The sequence below is a fragment of the Oncorhynchus gorbuscha genome, linkage group LG04 (assembly GCF_021184085.1).
Source record: "Oncorhynchus gorbuscha isolate QuinsamMale2020 ecotype Even-year linkage group LG04, OgorEven_v1.0, whole genome shotgun sequence".
In the NCBI taxonomy this organism is placed as follows: Eukaryota; Metazoa; Chordata; class Actinopteri; order Salmoniformes; family Salmonidae; genus Oncorhynchus; species Oncorhynchus gorbuscha.
This window is the reverse complement of record NC_060176.1, coordinates 65,306,269-65,326,817: the sequence shown is the minus strand read 5'-3', so window position 1 is coordinate 65,326,817 and position 20,549 is coordinate 65,306,269. Positions and strand designations below refer to the sequence as shown.

General features: G+C 44.1%; 1 protein-coding gene across 2 annotated transcripts; it reads left to right on the top strand.

The window, feature by feature from the left end:
• Positions 1–114: 114 nt before the first annotated feature.
• On the top strand, positions 115–14,373 carry LOC124034512 (alpha/beta hydrolase domain-containing protein 17B). 2 transcript variants are annotated; one of them, XM_046347805.1, is made up of 4 exons: positions 115–516; positions 2,945–3,420; positions 11,731–11,910; positions 13,383–14,373. In XM_046347805.1, the coding sequence occupies exons 2-4, from the start codon at positions 2,954–2,956 to the stop codon at positions 13,606–13,608; spliced, it is 873 nt and encodes a 290-aa protein (XP_046203761.1). In that variant the 5' UTR covers positions 115–516; positions 2,945–2,953; the 3' UTR covers positions 13,609–14,373. The 2 variants fall into 2 exon arrangements, with proteins under 2 accessions (XP_046203761.1, XP_046203760.1); XM_046347804.1 differs by having other exon boundaries at positions 2,942–3,420.
• Positions 14,374–20,549: the final 6,176 nt, after the last annotated feature.

Below are 20,549 nucleotides of genomic sequence, written 5' to 3'. Positions count from 1 at the left end.
AACGCCTTGAGCAATCTGAGCAATCTGATTGGCCTTTGTTAGAAAATAGTCGTTTCTAATTGGCTTTCTTGATAAGCCAATCCAATCATACTGGCGTCATTACGGTTTCGATGTTTTTTCTGTTCCGTGTTCCGTACAGAAGATAGTCAGCAAGCAACAGTGGTTAAGCTACAAGTATTGAACCTGTGACTGAAGTCAACATTATTTAACATATTTGGTTTACATGTGTCTTGTGGAGGCATTTAAGTTAATATCCGGACCACATGGACAAGACTGAGTGTCAAATAGTTGGAGCTTGGTTTGGGTAGACAGTAGTCGTGTGTAAACGTCAAGAAGATTCATAGCTACCAGAGTGCTAACCAGAGTGAACGAAGGGAAGATAAGCTAAGGCATTTTCGAGTCAACCTGCCTGGTTAACGTTAGTTACTTGTACGCGTTATCTGTCTACGGCAGTTAGCTAGCTAAGTTACTCGCCAGAATCATCGAAATACTAACTACAATCCGCAACATTACCAGGTATGTGTGTGATCCTCTTCGGGTAGCCTAGCTAGCTACTAGCAAAAATGTTCTATTGACTATTAGCTCATTAATAACGTCAATTATTGGCTGTTAGGAAGTACTTCTCTTTCGTTTAAGGGTGTGGCGTAAACGTGTTTGATATTATGCATCTCAATCACTTCCCCCTTCTTCACGCGAAGGAGTTCCCACAAGTCGTTTGGCGATCCGTTACTTTACTCAGAGCAACGATTACATCCGTAACACAACGACGTGTTTGCTGTACCTTTGCCGACCACTGTTTACATTTCAGTCATCATAGGCTGGCAAAGATGGCCCTACGATTTATTTTCTTTAACGTTAATATATAATCGTTACGAATCATTTCTGGTAAACACCCCCGACTAGAAAGATTAATCAGGCGGTATATACCAATTAATTGTGTATTACAGCCTGATCAATCAGACTACTTGACAGGCGTTGATAAATCTCCAGTACCACCGTAAACTAACGTTGTAGCTAAATGTATCAGGACGTCTATAACCAGGCCTTTTGGATAGTCTCTAAAACAAACCCTAACTGATGTGTAACGTTATGTGGTCCCCTAGAATCGGAATTGCTTTTATAGATGTGTTGGCTGACTAGTCATGAAAAAGAAAAAAAAGATGTGTGCGCTTCCATGGGGTAGAACTTGCCTGTTCTGATTCTGGATGACCAGATTTCTTGCAAGAAAGACAAGTGAGTGCTAGGGGAGGTGCTGTGGGATTATTTAAAATACTCCCCTAGGAGAGGAAGTCAGTTTTGTCAGTGTGGAGAGCCTCCTTGACACAGAGAAGGGCAGTTTCGGTTGAGTCAACAGTCTTGAAGCCTGACTGGTTAGGGTCAAGAAGATCGTTCTGAGCAAGATGGCAAGAGCAGTTTGTCAGAGACGGCAGAAATAAAATAAAGATGTGATACCGGTCTGTAGTTTTTGACATCAGAGGGGTGAAGTGTTGGTTTCTTGAGGAGTGCCTCGGGCTATTTTGAAGTAAGAGGGGGCACAGCCATTGGTCAGCGATGGGGAATGGGAGAACGCCTCCAGACATGGTCTGGAGGAGTGGATGAGGTCAAGCTGGCAGGTTGTCGGGCGGCCAGACGTCACTAGTCGCAGGATTTCATCTGGAGAGAGGGGGGGAGAAAGAGATCAAGGCATAAGGTAGTTCTGTGTGAAAGAGATCAAGGCATAAGGTAGTTCTGTGTGAAAGAGATCAAGGCATAAGGTAGTTCTGTGTGAAAGAGATCAAGGCATAAGGTAGTTCTGTGTGAGCAGGACCAGTGGACTCAATAGGCTGAGTGAATGAGGTGTTCTGTAGCTCAGTTGGTAGAGCATGGCGCTTGTAACGCCAGGGTAGTGGGTTCGATCCCCGGGACCACCCATACATAGAATGTATGCACACATGACTGTAAGTCGCTTTGGATAAAAGCGTCTGCTAAATGGCATATATTATTATTATTATTATTCTTTTCAAAGTAGTTGACAAAGTTGTCTGCAAAGGGATTAGGGAGGGGATGGAGGATTAAGAAAGGAGGAGAAGGTGGAAAATAGTTTTCTAGGGTTTGAGGCAAAAGCTTGGCATTTAGAGTGATAGAAAGTGGCTTTAGCAGCAGTTGCAGAGGAAAAGAAGGTTCCTCCATTTTCTCTCAGCTCCTTGCAGCCCTGTTCTGTAAGCTTGCAATGAGTCAATCAGCGACGGAGCAGGAGTGGCGGAGACAGTGCAAGTCATAGGATGAGACAGTGCAAGTCATAGGATGAGGATAGTAGGGTCGAAAAGGTGGGAACAGGGGGAGAAGGATTTAGCAGAAGAGAAGGATGGTAGGATGGAAGAGGAGAGTGGGGAGCAAAGATTGTGGTGGCACATGACAACCTGAGTGGCTAGGCTTGCCCATTTGTCTAACAGGGTGGGCAGAGAACTTTGAGAATCGCTGCACACCAGCCTAGTAACCTAAACACAGTAATGCTATTTTCTAGCTTTTTCTCGTGCTCGAGTCCCGAAGCACTAACACATTTTTAGCCTCAACGTGTTTAGATAAGACTATATCTGATAAGGAATTTCTGTTTAAGCTGAGGTGAAGTCTGGTTATAGGCTTTAACGTATGTGGCTCAGTCTGTTTGTGGGAGGTATGCATCAGTGGTCGAGACTGCCTTGAGTCGCAGCTGTGTGTCGGTGTGTGTCGGTGTGTGTCTGAGCATATTTTTCAAAATGGCTGTCAATAACTGCGGGGGCTGGAAATGAGACAATTAACCTAACCATACGTACAGACCGCACACACATACCTTAAACCCTCTTTCATTTGTCCTCAGTCTTGGTGAGATCAAGCTAATGTAGGCTATTGAATGTGCCATGTCAATAATACCCTATTAGTAATAGTGAATGGTAATGTCTCTTCTCATTCCCCCTTCCCCCAGCAGTGTTTGAGGATGAACCACCTGTCCCTGAGTGAGCTGTGCTGCCTGTTCTGCTGCCCTCCATGCCCCAGCAAGATCACCTCCAAGCTGGCCTTCCTGCCACCGGAGCCCACCTACACCCTCATGTGTGATGAGAGCGGGAGCCGCTGGACCCTGCACCTGTCTGAGCGCGCAGACTGGCAATACTCAGCGCGTGAGAAGGACGCCATCGAGTGCTTCATGACGCGCACTTCACGCGGCAACCGCATCGCGTGCATGTTTGTGCGCTGCTCACCCAACGCCCGCTTCACACTCCTCTTCTCACACGGCAACGCAGTGGACCTGGGCCAGATGAGCAGCTTCTACATCGGCCTGGGCTCACGCATCAACTGCAACGTCTTCTCCTACGACTACTCGGGCTACGGGGCCAGCTCGGGGAAACCCTCGGAGAAGAACCTGTACGCTGATGTGGACGCCGCCTGGCATGCACTCAGGACACGGTGAGTAAGGGGACGAGGGAGGAGGGCAGATGTGATAGTGGAGGAGTGAGATTGCAAGTAAGTGGCTGTTTGTGACGTTGATGTGTCCTACCAAGAGTTGCTGACTATCGTTCCACCTAAAGCTCGCACCATGGCTTAAACATCCTTGGTTGGAAAGCAAAGTGGAGAAAGCATTTCTTTTTCTTTACATTAAATTATGTTTGAAAATGTGTAGGCTAGGGGCTTTCTCCTCAACCTTTCACCCGGCCACCCCCAAGGCAATGGTTTTCTGTTCATCAGATCCTCTCCCCATCCCTCTGCCCATCCCATCTATTAATGAATCGATCCCCACATAACTTCTAGTCTCCAACACTCCTCTCTCTCCCTCTGATCTCACTTCTCTCCTCCATTTGTCCTCTATGACTTCCCCCGCTCCTGTTTTATTTTCTCTTGCTAGCTTTTACTGGCAGCTCTGCTCTAGGTCCCAGGTGGGGTCCCATACACACACACAGACACACACAGACAGACAGAGCGAGTGTGCTTCCCTCTATGGATTCTACCCTTCCCCTCTGTCCTGTCCTTCATTCTCAGCGGAGTCTTTTATGTGTGTGTCCGAGCGTATGTGAGATGTTTAGGCTACGTATTGTTTATGCACCGTTTTGGGGTGAATAAAAGTGAATCCAGACTTATTTCCTGCATCATGACAACAAATCAAAGGGACAAACAAATGAGTCAGAGAAAGGATGGAACATTCAAATACACAAACAGGAAGAGGATAACTAACACAGAGGTCACTCAGACCCAAATTGCCCACTGTGATGACATTGACTAGAATAAGTGTTTCTCCATACAGTAGGCCCCCCTTGCCCACATGGGACAGGTCTGAGAGTCAAGTTAAACAGGAAACCATTTCCATACAGGGACTAGCCGACATACAGACAGACATACTGTAGCTGGGGCTGAGAAACATGTATGCCTGCTACCATCTGTGTGGTTCTCCTGCAAATCTCATATCCATTTGACTGTAGCCATTCTCTTCTGTTGCTGATCTCCCTCCTACACATATTACCTGTGTGTGTTGTGCCATTTTCCTCGTCTTAGCCTACTTGTTCCTTCTGCACACACACAAGAAATAACCACAGTCCTGTGGAAACAAACACACACGCACACACACACTGTCACCCGTGACCGTTTCAGAAAATCAGATTTAAAATGTAATTTCGTCAAAGCACAACAGAATCAGGCTTGATCGAATTATCCCACGATAGAGGATGGGTTGGGGTTAGAGAGAGATGGGGGGGGTTGGGGTTAGAGAGAGGTGGGGTTAGAGAGAGGTGGGGTTGGGGTTGAGGTGGGGTTAGAGAGAGGTGGGGTTGGGGTTGAGGTGGGGTTAGAGAGGGGTGGGGTGGAGGTGGGGTTAGAGGGGTGGGGTGGAGGTGGGGTTAGAGAGGGGTGGGGTTGGGGTTAGAGAGGGGTGGGGTTAGAGAGAGATGGGGGGTTGGGGTTAGAGAGGGGTGGGGTTAGAGAGAGATGGGTGGAGGTGGGGTTAGAGAGGGGTGGGGTTAGAGAGGGGTGGGGTGGAGGTGGGGTTAGAGAGGGGTGGGGTTAGAGAGGGGTGGGGTTAGAGAGAGATGGAATAGTTGGAGAAAAAACATTAACATCTTCAGATGATTTCATTGGATTGTGAATTACACAATAATTGTATTGCTATGGTAGACAATAGTTTTTGTTTCTTGGACACACTGACCTGATTTCTCTCCTCCTCTCTTCATCCCTTTGTCCTGACTTCCCCCTCTTCCCTGCTTTGGAAATCTGATTCATGCTGCACACTGATTTCTGTTTGAAGCAGCTACTGTCTCTGTTACCAATGAATGGATATCGGGCGACAATTCCATTGACTGATTTTCAACACAGGGTGAAAGAGGTCATCTTAAACTTCTCTGGACACCATTATCATGATGTGTCATTGTCACAATGTAAGAAATCAACATTTGAAGCATATTTCTTGGACAATTGTTTTTTTGGATGACAGTGTATGAGAACTCAGTGTGAAAACAGTATATTGGCAGATATAACTATCGGTAAGTTTTGTTCCCCAAAAATTGGAATCTGCATCGGACCCAAAAAAGGCATATTGGTTGTGCACTAGCTTTGTGTGTGTCCTCTATTTAAAAATGAATACAAAATGTATTTTTTTCTCATGGCCCAACATATATGCTAGATACCTGTTAAACAACTGAGGAAGGTGTCAACTTAATGTCACATGCACAAGTAAATGCCTTTCTTTCAAACCCAACAATGCAATAATCAACAACAATATAATACTAGAAAAACAGGAGAAATATGAAGACCCCAACAACTTACTGTTGGATTGGGAATATGATTGCATAGTGGTTCCGTGATGTGACTAATTCAGTCGGCCTAAATGACACATAGGAACTAGCCCTAGATATTGAAATGATCATGGACTCTCAGTTCTTGCATCCAGAGATTAATTTTATGTAGGCTACCCTTTTTGAGAATAGTTACATTTCTACAAGCACCATCCCTCCGCTTTTAACCCAGTGTCGGAACTGCTTTAGACTGAAAAACAAATGAAGGATTGTTATTAACGATGGCTTTGGGTGGGTTGTCTGGGTTTGCATGGCTGCACTACCATTAGCTCTTAGAGGTGTTTTGTGTGGAAATTTTCTGCTCACATTTCATTGTGCAGTGTAGCTATGTCGATGGGGATAAAATATTCAGGAGGCCAATATTGAACTCAACATCACAATGTGGCTTATGGCTTCAGACCGTAATGTAACAGTGATCAGCAGAGCTTTCTCTCTGGCAGAGTGTTAAACTGCCCGTCAGTGAGGAGTAGAGTCACTGCCTGTTTCCATGCATGAAGGCTACAGCAGTTTGGATGTCTGTGGGACTGACTTTGCATTGCAAATTCCATAACAAATATCTAAGTACGAAGAATGAAGCAACATGAACAGTTATAGTACTGCCGTCCCATCTACCAGCGTCGGCTCACATTGGTTAGAACCAGAGGGGAGAACCGTGAGACAGCACAACATGGGTGGTGGGGTTTGTAGTCCATGTTGATTGACAATAAACTAATTTACACTATCAGGTGAGATGAGGCTGTGCAAACTTTTAATTTAGCCCAAGGCTTAGTATAGCCCAGCTCTGTGCCCGATTCGGGTGTTTCCAACCCTGCACGTTTTCAACTGGCCAGGGCTTGGTGTTTCCAACCCTGCACGTTTTCAACTGGCCAGGGCTTGGTGTTTCCAACCCTGCACGTTTTCAACTGGCCAGGGCTTGGTGTTTCCAACCCTGCACGTTTTCAACTGGCCAGGGCTTGGTGTTTCCAACCCTGCACGTTTTCAACTGGCCAGGGCTTGGTGTTTCCAACGTCACATACTATTCCACCCCAAATCTCTGCCAGGTTCTGCCCCACTTTGTCACCCATCCACTGGTTATCCAAAGATCCATGTCATTTCTGTCCCATAATTGCCAAACTGACTGACACCCTCAAGATAGAAGCTGACCCTAATGGCAGATCCAAGATCATCCTACCCTTCCCAGAAGTATTATTTGTAACCATAAAGAAGGCAAAAAGACACCTCAGATCAGCGCAATGGCAAACTTCTACCTCCACCTTGCTGCCTCTTAGCCATGCCACTGCCAGACCCAATTCTCAACGCAGCATGTGCTCCTATTCTCCATTCTACAGGGAGCCCTGGCCTCCTTTATTTAACAGTCAAATGGTTCATCTTGGTGCCGTGTTTCACTGCCCGTGTTTGACTTGAATTCCAGAGACACGTCTCTCCATGGGGCGGCCCACAATTGGCCCAGCTTCGTCCGAGTTAGGGGAGGTTTTGGCCGGCAGGGATGTCCTTTTCCCATCGCGCTGTAGCGACTGCTGCGGCGGGCCGGACGCATGCACGCTGCACGGTCGCCAGGTGTACGGTGTTTCCTCTGACACATTGGTGCAGCTGGCTTCCGGGTTAAGCTGGCATTGTGTCAAGAAGCAGTGCGGATTGGTTGGGTTGTGTTTCGGAGGACGCACGGCTCTCGACCTTCGACTCTACGGGAGTTGCAGCGATGAGACAAGACTGTGACTACCGATTGGATATGACAAAATTGGGGAGAAAAAGGGGGATTTTTTAATATATATTTATATATATATAAAAGAGTGGGGAAACCCATACATCATTTCTGACACAGGTATTATAGACTTGACTCACCACATGACTGTGTTTTACCTGTGGTTGACCCACAGGTCATAGTCTATATGAGATGTGTTTGGCTTGTGTGGAAAAAAAGCTGTGGGCCTACTGACTTTGAACGTGAATTATTTATCATATCTAAAAGCTCTCAATGTCTCCCTTTAGCATCCTGCCGCTGTCTGTTTTATGGGAGTGTGTTTCTCTTGCAAGTTAAATGAGGGCTGGAGATGAGGCTGTGGCGGTCATGAAATGTTGTCAGCCGGTTATTGTCATGCAAAAGACTGCCTGTATCATGGTAATTTACACTTAATTATCATAAACATGTTTAGCATCTCCACGCCTGCATGCATACAAGCCATTGATGTGTGCCTTTGGAACATCTACATTTTAAAAAGTCTAATATACACAATCATAATAAACCCGTGATTTATTTTAGCCAGGTCTAAACAAATCTGTATTTAATCAGCTCATACATAGGCCTATGCTAATGAGTAAGCTCTAATATGCATATGGTGTTTTGAATTAGTCATCACCTTAGGAAAGTGCTGTCCATTTTAGTTGTTAGGCTTTGAAACAACATGTTTTTCACTCTGTTTCAACCTGTTGTTGAACTTGTTCCTCAAATTGACCAATCACTTTGAGGTGAGTTTTAAAAGCAAGATACTGTTTTAATGATGTGTTTGTGAGTTTAGGTTGCATTTGCGTTGATGTCAGAGAGGAAAATGTTTTGTGTTTGCACACGCTCGTGTTCCTATGTTCTGGTGCAGGGGGAGGTCCTGTCTTACCTGCGTGTTCAGGTGACTCAATCATGAGTCAGCAGGTGTGTCCCACACCGTCAGCAGACACACTTTATTGGTACATACAGTACTGTACAAAAGTTTTGGGCAGGTGTGAAAAAATGCAGTAAAGTAAGAATGCTTTCAAAAATAGACATGTTAATAGAGTACATTTATCAATTAACAAAATGCAAATTTAGTGTGACCACCCTTTGCCTTCAAAACAACATCAATTCTTGTAGGTACACTTGCACAAAGTCAGGGATTTTGTTGGCACATAATCAGGTGTATGATTAAACAATTATGCCAAACAGGTGCTAATAATCAATTCAATATGTAGGTTGAAATGCAATCATTAACTGAAACCGAGAAACAGGGGGAATAAAACTGGGTGAGCAACAGCCAAACTCTGGCAGACATCTCCAGACATCTCTGGCAGACCTCTCCCAGGCTGACATGTCAAGGCAGACCTCTCCCAGGCTGACATGTCAAGGCAGACTTCTCCCAGGCTGACATGTCAAGACAGACCTCTCCCAGGCTGACATGTCAAGACAGACCTCTCCCAGGCTGACATGTCAAGACAGACCTCTCCCAGGCTGACATGTCAAGACAGACCTCTCCCAGGCTGACATGTCAAGACAGACCTCTCCCAGGCTGACATGTCAAGGCAGACCTCTCCCAGGCTGACATGTCAAGGCAGACAGGGGTTTCCAGATGTGCTGTCCAAGCTCTTTTTGAAGAAGCACAAAGAAACGGGCAACGCTGAGGACCATAGACACAGTGGTCGGCCAAGGAAACTTACTGCAGCAGATGAAAGACACATCATGCTTACTCCCTTCGCAATCAGAATATGTCCAGCAGTGCCATCAGCTCAGATTTGGCAGAAAACAGTGGGACCCTTCTACACCCATCTACTTTCCTGAGAAGTCTGGTAAGAAGCGGCCTTTATGAAAGACTTGCGGCCAAAAAGCCATACCTTCGACATGGAAAGCGACTCAACTATGCCAGAAAACACAGGAACTGGGTTGCAGAAAAATGGCAGCAGGTGCTTTGGACTGATGAGTCAAAATGTGAAAGATTTGGCTGTAGCAGAAGGCAGTTTGTTCTCTGAAGGGCTAGAGAACGGTACACGAATGAGGGTCTGCACCCAACAGTGAAGCATGGTGGAGGTTCCTTATAAGTTTGGGGCTGCATTTCTGAAAATGGAGTTGGGGATTTGGTGAGAATGATTGGTCTCTTCAATGCTGAGAAGTACAGGCAGCTACTTATCCATCATACAATACCATCAAGGATGCATCTGATTGGCCCCATATTTATTCTGCAGCGTGACAATGACCCCAAACATCATTGAGTCTGTCTGGGATTATATGAAGAGAGAGTAGCACCTGAGGCTGCCTTAATCCACAGGAGAACTGTGGTTAGTTCTCCAAGATGTTTGGGCCACCCTACCTGCCGAGTTCCTTCAAACTGTGCAAGTGTACCTAGAAGAATTTATGTTGTTTTGAAGGCAAGGGGTGATGACACCAAATATTGTTTTGATGTATATTTTTCTGTTCAATCACTTTGCATTTTGTTAATTGATAAATAAACTATTAACATGTATATTTTAGAAAGCATTCTTGCTTTACAGCATTTTTACACACACACACACAGAGAGCGCACACTATTTGTAGAACTAAAAGGGTTGGGTTTTGTCAGTGGGAACCTGCTGTGAGGGATGTCCACTCAAATAGAATAGTGCTGTTCCATTTTCTTATCACTTGGATGTGTTCCAGCAGTCAATCCTTCCAAGTCTAATATTGACTTGTAGTCTAGTAACAGATGTCCAATGAGGTTTCAGACAGATACTCACTGCAGCCTCTGCCCCAGGAAGTGAAAACAACAAACTTCCTGATCAATCATATTATTGATTGGAGACAAAATGAAGGTCCCTTCAGCAAACACACACACACAGTAGTGCCCATGGCAACCAACACAGTAAGTCGTTTGTAATGTCATTTGGTATGGTATGGGTCGTATTGAGTGTAACTCGATTTTCAGTTCCGATTGACATGACTGAGGGCAGGAGAGAGAGCAGTGATTAACGTGCTATTAACGTATGTAGCGGCAGGTCCTCTTCAGTTGAAAATATGACCCAGTATAGAACACGAGACCCAATTATCTTATAGCCTAGCTGCTTCCCCCTTGTTGACCTCTACTGTCAGTGGTTCTGTTCTTCCCTTATTTCTTCCCTTTCATTTGTCTTGCTCTCTCCCTCATTCTGTCTGCGTTTATAGATTGGATTGGTCTCAGGGAATACATTGATGATTGGGTAGTGGAGAGCTTATATAACCATGGAGCGTGCTCAGTGAGGTAAAGTGAGTTCATGCTGAAATTGACCCTAAGTTTGCCTGGACACACACACACACACACACACACACACACACACACACACACACACACACACACACACACACACACACACACACACACACACACACACAGTCACTTACATTCACCTGATCCACTAGTGTTACAGTCCCTTGCTGTACTTTAAATCATATGTTTTACATGAACTGTTATAAACATTACACACTGTGTTTTGACATATGTTAGGTTTTGGCCAGCCTGCAGTAGCCTGGCTCGCCTGTTTGAGGTAATGCTGCTGCTCAGAACAGTTGCCGGCAAAGAAGAGGCTGAATTTAAAATTCCTCACCCACATTTGAGGATTCTAGTTCTTAATATAGTCTAGTTCCTATGGGCCCTGTGCGCCTACTTAGTCCACTCTGTCATCAGAAGGTTTTGACCTCTTGGGACCTCCTCTGAGTCTCCACGCATCATATGTCTGTGCTGTCACTCTCCAACCAGTTGGATGACCTACCCTTGTGTTAGTGTTGTACAGGCTGGGCTAGGTAGAACTGGTGATGTTTGTGTGATCAGTCCTGCAGCGGTTTATAGCCGGGAAAGTCAGCTGACTGGCTGTGTTGGTCACATTCTCCATAATCGGCTGTGGAATGCCTTTCTCCCTCTCCTCTCTTTTTCTATCTGTATCTCCTGCTTGTCCCACCACACCCCTCGTTGACACGTCAATGCTCCCACACCGACTGATCCTAGACTTAAGCTCCCTCTTGACTACTGGACTTCGGACTACTGAACTTCTGACCTGAGTGGGGTGGTGGAATCTTGTTAATAGCGACTGACTGACAAACTGTCATCATCCTTCTCTTGGTCTACATCCATCATCATCATCATAATAATCGACATCCTATCTTGTCATCGTCCTTACTCGTAGTATCAGGAAATTGATGCTGTGTATTGATGCTGTGTAGCTGATGATAATGTTCTGTCTCTGCCCCCAGGTATGGTATTAGGCCAGAGACTGTGATCGTGTATGGTCAGAGTATCGGTACGGTCCCTTCCGTGGACCTGGCGGCACGCTACGAGAGTGCCGCGGTCGTCCTGCACTCCCCCCTCACCTCTGGCATGAGAGTGGCCTTCCCAGACACCAAGAAAACCTACTGCTTTGACGCCTTCCCCAAGTGAGTGACACACACACACACACACACACACACACACACACACACACACACACACACACACACACACACACACACACACACACACACACACACACACACACACACACACACACACACACAGATCATAAAGAAGTCATGTTTGAGTCACACTTAACTCAAATGCTCCATCTGGTGGTCCTTGGTTGCTGCCAGGTTATGGAGAATCGAAGGACTGTGACTGTCATGGAATTTTGGATGGCGCTTATTGGTCAGCCAAATGACCATAGTCACCATTATAACCGTTCAAATAGCCTTTGGGAAAGTGCATATTTAAAACAGAAAGACATTTTCTCATCTCCTCCACTCCTGACTGCATGTGCTGCCATAGAAATAGGATGAATAGAACAGGTGTCCCCGTTCAAGTCAATGATGGCATAATGGGTGGACTGGTGGCCATTGCGAGTGTACCCATAGAGCAAAGCAGGAAATAAACGCAGGAAGTATACTCATCAATATGTGCTGTGATTTGTTGATTCAACTCAATTGGCATTGCACAAAATACATTCCATTGAATGACCCACATCAGATGGTTGAGCTAACGTAGGCTAATGTGATTAGCATAAGGTTGTAAGTAACAAGAACATTTCCCAGGACATCTGCTATGGGCAGAAAGCTTAAATTCTTGTTAATCTAAATGCACTGTCCAATTTTCAGTAGCTATTACAGTGAAAGAATACTGTGCTATTGTTTGAGGAGAGTGCACAGTTATGAATTTGAAATTGTATTAATAAACCAATTGGGCACATTTGGGCAGTTTTGATACATTTTAAACAGAAATGCAATGGTTTATTGAATCAGACTAAATGTTTGCACACACACTTATGCCATCTATTGACCAAAATAAAAATTGCGCCTAACCTGGAATAGTACATTATGGCCTTTCTCTTGCATTTCAAAGATGATGTATTATATTTTACCAGATCTAATGTGTTATATTCTCCTACATTAATTTCACATATCCCCAAACTTCAAAGTGTTTCCTTTCAATTGGTATGAAGAATATGCTTATCTTTGCCAGGCCCTGAGCTACAGGCAGTTAGATTTGGATACGTCATTTTATGCGAAAATTGGGGGGGAAAGGGGGTCGGATTCTCAAGAGGTTTTAAAATAATTTGAATGAACATTCTACCTTACCATGGAAATTATTGCATCACAATACTAGGCAGCCATTAATTGTATTTTTTTAGATGGTTATTTTATTTTCATAACCGTTGGCTATACGGTAATTGTGCCAGCCGTAGAGAATTGCACTGTTGACAAGTCTAAAAGGGTAAACTGCCTGCCGTTGAAATGACCACATTGAGTTATTTTAAATCCTATTCCTGTCATCTGTTTATCATTGCTCGTAAATTCTACTTGCCTAACAGTTCCTCTTTCCTCTGTTCTTTCCCTCGTCTGTGGTGCGTCTGCCCATCTAAACTCGCCTCCCGAAGTATTGACAAGATCTCCAAGGTGACTTCTCCAGTGCTGGTAATTCATGGGACAGAGGATGAGGTGATCGACTTTTCCCACGGCCTGGCGCTGTACGAGCGCTGCCAGAGGCCCGTGGAGCCCCTGTGGGTGGAGGGCGCCGGCCACAACGATGTGGAGCTCTACGGACAGTACCTGGAGCGCTTGAAACAGTTTGTGGCCCATGAGCTCGTCAACTTGTCAACTTGACTTCACCCCTCAATCACACCTGTTGCAACTGTGAACTTCTGAAATACCCACCCTTTTGTTTTTTTATTTTGTTTTATCTTATCATTTGGAATTGCACTGTGTGTGTGTGTTGGGGGAGTCGGACGGACGATGGACAGATATGTACTCAAGAGGATTGTGTGTTTTGTGCATAGAAGAGCAGTGGATTTTGTGTGTGTGTGTGTGTGTGTGTGTCACACATTTTCTGCCTTTCAGAAGAATGCGGTCCTGGTCCATTGTAAGGATTTTTGAGCATATCTGAGAGGTTTGTGTGGAACAGCCATGCTGGATGGAAGACTGGACCGCAACTCAACCCAGTCCATCTTGACTAAGGAGCCAAGTCTGATTCAATGTAGTCAACATGGATATTTTGTTATTGTGTATTTGTTTCTATTTTAAGTATATAAAGTTTGCATGTATCACGTGACTGAGAACTGTACGAGACAAGTCTGACATTTTACGATGGCAGTGCCAGTGTTGCCAAAGTTCAGCATATTGAAGAAAATGGCATGCAACTATATTGTATGTACACCCTAGAAATATCTCCAAAGTTGTATAAGCTGTACAAAGTTTTTTGTTATTGTTATTACTATGTTGTTTTTCATGTATTCTTTCAGTAAGCTACTACGACTCCATCGTAGTATGAAGAACAATGTTTTTTCAGACCAGTGACATGCTGGATAGTTCCAGTTAAAGATGTATAATGTACATGTAACATTAATAATAAAGCTTATTTACCAATTCCGAGGAATAGTATTTCTAGATATTTCTTTTGTATACAAACTGCCTGTACACCTGGTAGCTCTTAAACAAGCTACGCCATAAAGAGTCGTGCCACTGATGCCGTAAGAAAGCATTGAAAAACAGTATGTCATTAATGATTGATTGGGAAGTGTTTTGATGAGTTTTACCGAGGACACAACTGAACAATTTCTTCTTTTTGCACACGTTTTGCTTTTGTCTTAACTCATTTGATACCCTGGTATTTTGGAGCCTTTGTTTTCTTTGAGAAACACTTAATGCTGAACAATGTGAAACACTTACCAGTCACATACTTTATTGTATTAGTAGGGCACTGACTAAGCCTATAGAAGCAGATGTTAAGTGCTACTGCATGCTATAATAGGCTAGAGTTTTTACAACTTTTAGCTGGGTAAATGCTGTCTAGCTTAAGCCCATGGGTGCTACTGAAAACCTCCAGGTCTGATGAACTGAAATATTTTGATTGGGTGTTGTTACTAGAGTAATCAAAGATTGTTAGGATTGGTTGTTAGTACTAATACTTCCATCCATTTTGACTTTATAGATAATGTTTGTACTGGACATTGTATTTCTTTCACTAGCTTCTGTAATATGTAAATGTAACTTCTTAGTACTTTAAGTGTTCATATGAGAATTAGGCATCCATCTGTGGTGAGACCATTCTGAATTATTCCTATGACTGTTGAACTCAATCTGGTCACCTAGACCAATGTCATTTATTCTTTTCTAAGAAGGTTCATTACTGAGGGAAATTATATAATATGTTCTTGATAATAGTTATAATAAAATGGATATAGACAATAAAAACAAAACAAAAAAATATGCTTGCTCTTTTCTTCTGGTGAACTGAATGGGTAGATGGCAAGTTTAAAGTGTATTATCCCAGGGGACACTTTGTTTTTCAGCATAGGAGCATAAGTAACATTGAACATATAGAATCCACATGGATCACTATGAGACACAGTTGTAGGTAATACAATGGGCTATTCCATCAAGTCATCTGCCTGACAGCCAATTATATACAGTAGACTTCTAGTGATCGACATTAGCAGCAGTACACAAGTATAACAATCAAAAGTTGCCTAATAAGTGAAGTGCTCCGTGCATTTTTAGATATTCTCGTGAACAATGTGTCAATGTACTGACAAAGAAAAAACATCACCATTATCCTCCTCATCCCTCACCTGCCTACCTCTCCTCTGTCTTCAATAGAGCAAAGGCCATAGGGGTAAAGGAGTGCTTGGGCCTGTTAGTCTTAACAGTGGGGAATCTAAACCAGGAGCCAGACCTGGAACTCATGGTGTAGGGGGTTAGGCATAGTCAGACAGGATGAATTCTGCCTTCCTCGCCACTTGTCTGTTGTACAGATCAGACAGACTACTCTGCTGGACGCCTGTGATCTTACTGCCCACTTTCACAATTTCTAGTTAGCTAGCTATTTTTTACTTTTACACCAAGGTTCCCGTACCAGCAAATAAAATAAAATGTTAAGACAGACTCTATGTACGACTTACAAAAGACTCATGAAGGTCCTTTCTACCTGGAACTTTGCCAGTTGTCTGAGACAAAGGCGTTGCTGGCCCTTACACAACATGTCAGTGTTAGACTCAAAGTTATTATCAATAATTTGTGCCAGAATACTTGTAGTTGTCTACAGTGTTTACCTTCTGGCCCTTGATGATAGTGTTCTGAGGGGTAGGGGGTTGACACCTGAAATCAATACACATATGTTTATTTTTTTTGTCACATTCAGTTGTAAGAATACACTGTCACACCAATGTACAAGATCATTAACAACAGGGCCATGTGCAGTTTCCTTATCATGAAGGAGACTGACTATTACAGAGTGGTCCGCAAACTTCAGGATGTATCTGTTCTCGTTCTGGCTACAACAATCATCAGTGTACAGAAATATTGTAGAGGAATGGCGAGAGGACACACCACTGGGGTGAGCCTGTTTATGATGATAGCTCCCCTGACAAGCACCCATTCACCGTCCTTCACCCTCTGGGTTCTTCTGTTGGTTAGAAAGTCAAGGATCCAGCCCACTATATGAGTCTACACCAAAATGATTAGTGAGTTTGTTCACTAACAGATGGGGCTGAATGGTATTAAAAGCAGATGAGAAATCAACAAATAACAGCTTGGCATGAGTTTTGGTGCTCTAGATGTTTATATAGAAGATCAAGTAGGGTATCAATTAGCATCCTGTACACCCTGCTTAGCCCTATATACAAACTAAAACGGATCAAGATGGTGCTGTGTCTTGTCCAAAAGCCTTCTTAATCAGTTTCTCAAAGGACTTCATTACCAAGGAGGTTAAGGTGACTGGTCCGTAGTCATCAAGACTAGACAGACTCACAAGATGACGTGCACCATTGTGTAATAATGCTTTAATCACTTCTTGAGCTGATTGTGACAGCTGGTGGTGCATGGCACACTGACTGTGATAGTCGGTGCATGGCACACTGATTGTGATAGTCGGTGCATGGCACACTGATTGTGATAGTCGGTGCATGGCACACTGATTGTGATAGTCGGTTCATGGCACACTGATTGTGATAGTCGGTGCATGGCACACTGATTGTGATAGTCGGTGCATGGCACACTGACTGTGATAGTCGGTGCATGGCACACTGATTGTGATAGTCGGTGCATGGCACACTGACTGTGATAGTCGGTGCATGGCACACTGATTGTGATAGTCGGTGCATGGCACACTGACTGTGATAGTCGGTGCATGGCACACTGACTGTGATAGTCGGTGCATGGCACACTGACTGTGATAGTCGGTGCATGGCACACTGATTGTGATTGCATGGCACACTGACTGTGATGGTCGGTGCATGGCACACTGACTGTGATAGTCGGTGCATGGCACACTGACTGTGATAGTCGGTGCATGGCACACTGATTGTGATAGCTGGTGGTGCATGGCACACTGACTGTGATAGTCGGTGCATGGCACACTGACTGTGATAGTCGGTGCATGGCACACTGACTGTGATAGTCGGTGCATGGCACACTGACTGTGATAGTCGGTGCATGGCACACTGATTGTGATAGTCGGTGCATGGCACACTGACTGTGATAGTCGGTGCATGGCACACTGACTGTGATAGTCGGTGCATGGCACACTGATTGTGGTAGTTGGTGGTGCATGTCACATTGATTGTGATAGCTGGTGGTGCACGGCACACGGACTGTGATGGCCGGTGCATGGCACACTGATTGTGATAGCTGGTGGTGCATGGCACACTGACTGTGATAGCCGGTGCATGGCACACTGACTGTGATAGCCGGTGCATGGCACACTGACTGTGATAGACAGTGCATGGCACACTGACTATGATAGCCGGTGCATGGCACACTGACTGTGATAGACAGTGCATGGCACACTGACTGATAGCTGGTGGTGCATGGCACACTGACTGTGGTAGACAGTGCATGGCACACTGACTGTGATAGCCGATGCATGGCACACTGACTGTGATAGACAGTGCATGGCACACTGACTGTGATAGCTGGTGGTGCATGGCACACTGACTGTGATAGACAGTGCATGGCACACTGACTGTGATAGCTGGTGGTGCATGGCACATTGACTGTGATAGACAGTGCATGGCACACTGACTGTGATAGCTGGTGGTGCATGGCACACTGACTGTGATAGACAGTGCATGGCACACTGACTATGATAGCCGGTGCATGGCACACTGACTGTGATAGACAGTGCATGGAACACTGACTGTGATAGCTGGTGGTGCATGGCACACTGACTGTGATAGACAGTGCATGGCACACTGACTATGATAGCCGGTGCATGGCACACTGACTGTGATAGACAGTGCATGGCACACTGACTGTGATAGCTGGTGGTGCATGGCACACTGACTGTGATAGACAGCTCTATGTTGTCTACACTGGGGGGCGTGAAACTTAGCCTGATTGACACATCTGTTCAGCTATTACATTCCACTCCTTGCCACTCCTGTTTTGCATGGCACACTAATTGGGAAAGCTGATGGTGCATGGCACACTGGTTGGGATAGCTGATGGTGCATGGCACACTGATTGGGATAGCTGATGGTGAATGGCACACTGATTGAGATAGCTGATGGTACATTGCACACTGACTGGGATAGCTTATGGTACATGGCACACTGATTGGGATAGCTGATGGTGCATGGCACACTGATTGGGATAGCTGATGGTGCATGGCACACTGATTGGGATAGCTGATGGTGCATGGCACACTGACTCTGATAAAACACTCCGGCCACCCATGTCATAGATTGTTCTCTCTGCTACTGCACAGCAAGCGGTACTGATGCAGTCTGGGACCAACAGGACCCTGAACAGCTCCTACCCCCAAGCTATAAGACTGATCGGAAGTTAAGTTACTTAGTTAGTTAAATAGTTAACCAAATAGCTACCCAGACTATCTGCATTGACCCTTTTTGCACTAACATGTTTGACTCTTCACATACACTGCTGCTACTGTTTATTATCTATTGTATTGCCTTGTCACTTCATTCATAGTTCCATGAACATATCTACCTCAATTACCTCGTACCCCTGCACATCAACTTATTACTGGTACCCTTTGTATTAAGTTATCATTACTCATTGTGTATTTATTATTACTTTTATTATTACGTGTTATATTTGTTATTTTATTTGTCTATTTTCGCTGCATTGTTAGGAAGGGCACACAAGTAAGCATTTCACTGTTGGTCTACACCTGTTGTTTATGAAGAACGTAACAAATATAATCTGATTTGATTTTGATTGTTCCTTGGTGCATGGGACACTGGTTGTGATTGCTCAATGAAAGCCTATTGTAGAGTAAGTGTGGTCACATGTTACATCTGCAATAGCTGCAGATGTAATGCTTTAGAAGACATCATGAGAACAACCTCACTTGTAATGCTTTCTAATAATGGGCCTGACTAAGTACCAGTCAATTTTTGTCAGTTGAAATGTTGATACATAGAGAGACATATCATAAGCCTCACCATAAGACATTGAAGGCTCATACATACTTTTTACAATTTATAAAGTATTATATCTGCAGGCTTGAGGTAAAGCGTTGCCATAAGGGTCAATACAAGATACTACACCACCCTCTACTGTTGATGTGCACATACTGTATTCACTTGTAAATGAAAAAGGTGGTGTAGTGGCGTAAGGTACATAAGTAAAAATACTTGAAAGTACTACTTAAGTAGTTTTTTGGGGTATCTGTACTTTACTTTTGATATTTTTGATTACTTTTACTTTTTTCACTACAATCCTAATGAAAATGATGTACTTTTTACTTTTATACATTTTCCCTGACTCCAAGTTCTCGTTACATTTAGAACGCTTAGCAGGACAGGAAAATGGTCTAACTCACATACTTATCAAGAGACCATCCCTGGTCATCCTACTGCCTCTGATTTAGCGGACTCACTAAACACATGCTTGCGCACACTGTTTGTAAATGATGTCTGAGTTTTTGGTGTGCCACTGATTGGGATAGCTGATGGTGCATGGCACACTTTTTTTTTAATGGTGCCGTCTGGTTTGCTTAATATAAGGAATGTGAAATGATATACACTTGCACTTTTACTTTTGATACTAAAGTATATTTCAGCAATTACATTTACTTTTGATACTTAAGAATATATTTTTTAAACAAATCCTTATAGACTTCTGCATTGACCCTTTTTACTGGTTGACTTTCACTTTTACTTGAGTCCTTTTCTATTAAGGTATCTTTGCGTTTACTCAAGTGGGTACTTTTTCCACCACTGTACTTCAGTAAATAGAAAACTCAACTGTTGTTTGTGTTAAAAAACATTTCTATCCCTTTCCAAGCACTCTACAAAATACCATCAGAATTTGTTATTTTATTTGTCTATTTTCACTGCATTGTTAGGAAGGGCACGCAAGGAATACCCAGGAGTCATTCCTGTCAGTTGTGTGCTGTTGGTAGAACATGGTGCTTGCAATGACAGGGTTGTGGGTTTGATTCCCATGGTGGATCTGTATGAAAATGTATGCACTCACTGCTGTAAGTGGCTCTGGATGAGAGTGTCTGCTGATTGACTAAAATGTACTCTTGCATCAAAGTTAATGCCAAACTGATCCTTCCTGGATGTGTTTAGGCCTACTAC

Bases quoted from the DNA above. Each gene is read 5' to 3' on its own strand.
- LOC124034512 (XM_046347805.1), top strand. From the start codon at position 2,954: ATGAACCACCTGTCCCTGAGTGAGCTGTGCTGCCTGTTCTGCTGCCCT. The intron at 3,421-11,730 runs GTGAGTAAGGGG...CTCTGCCCCCAG, and splicing joins TGGCATGCACTCAGGACACG to GTATGGTATTAGGCCAGAGA. The intron at 11,911-13,382 runs GTGAGTGACACA...CGCCTCCCGAAG, and splicing joins TGCTTTGACGCCTTCCCCAA to TATTGACAAGATCTCCAAGG.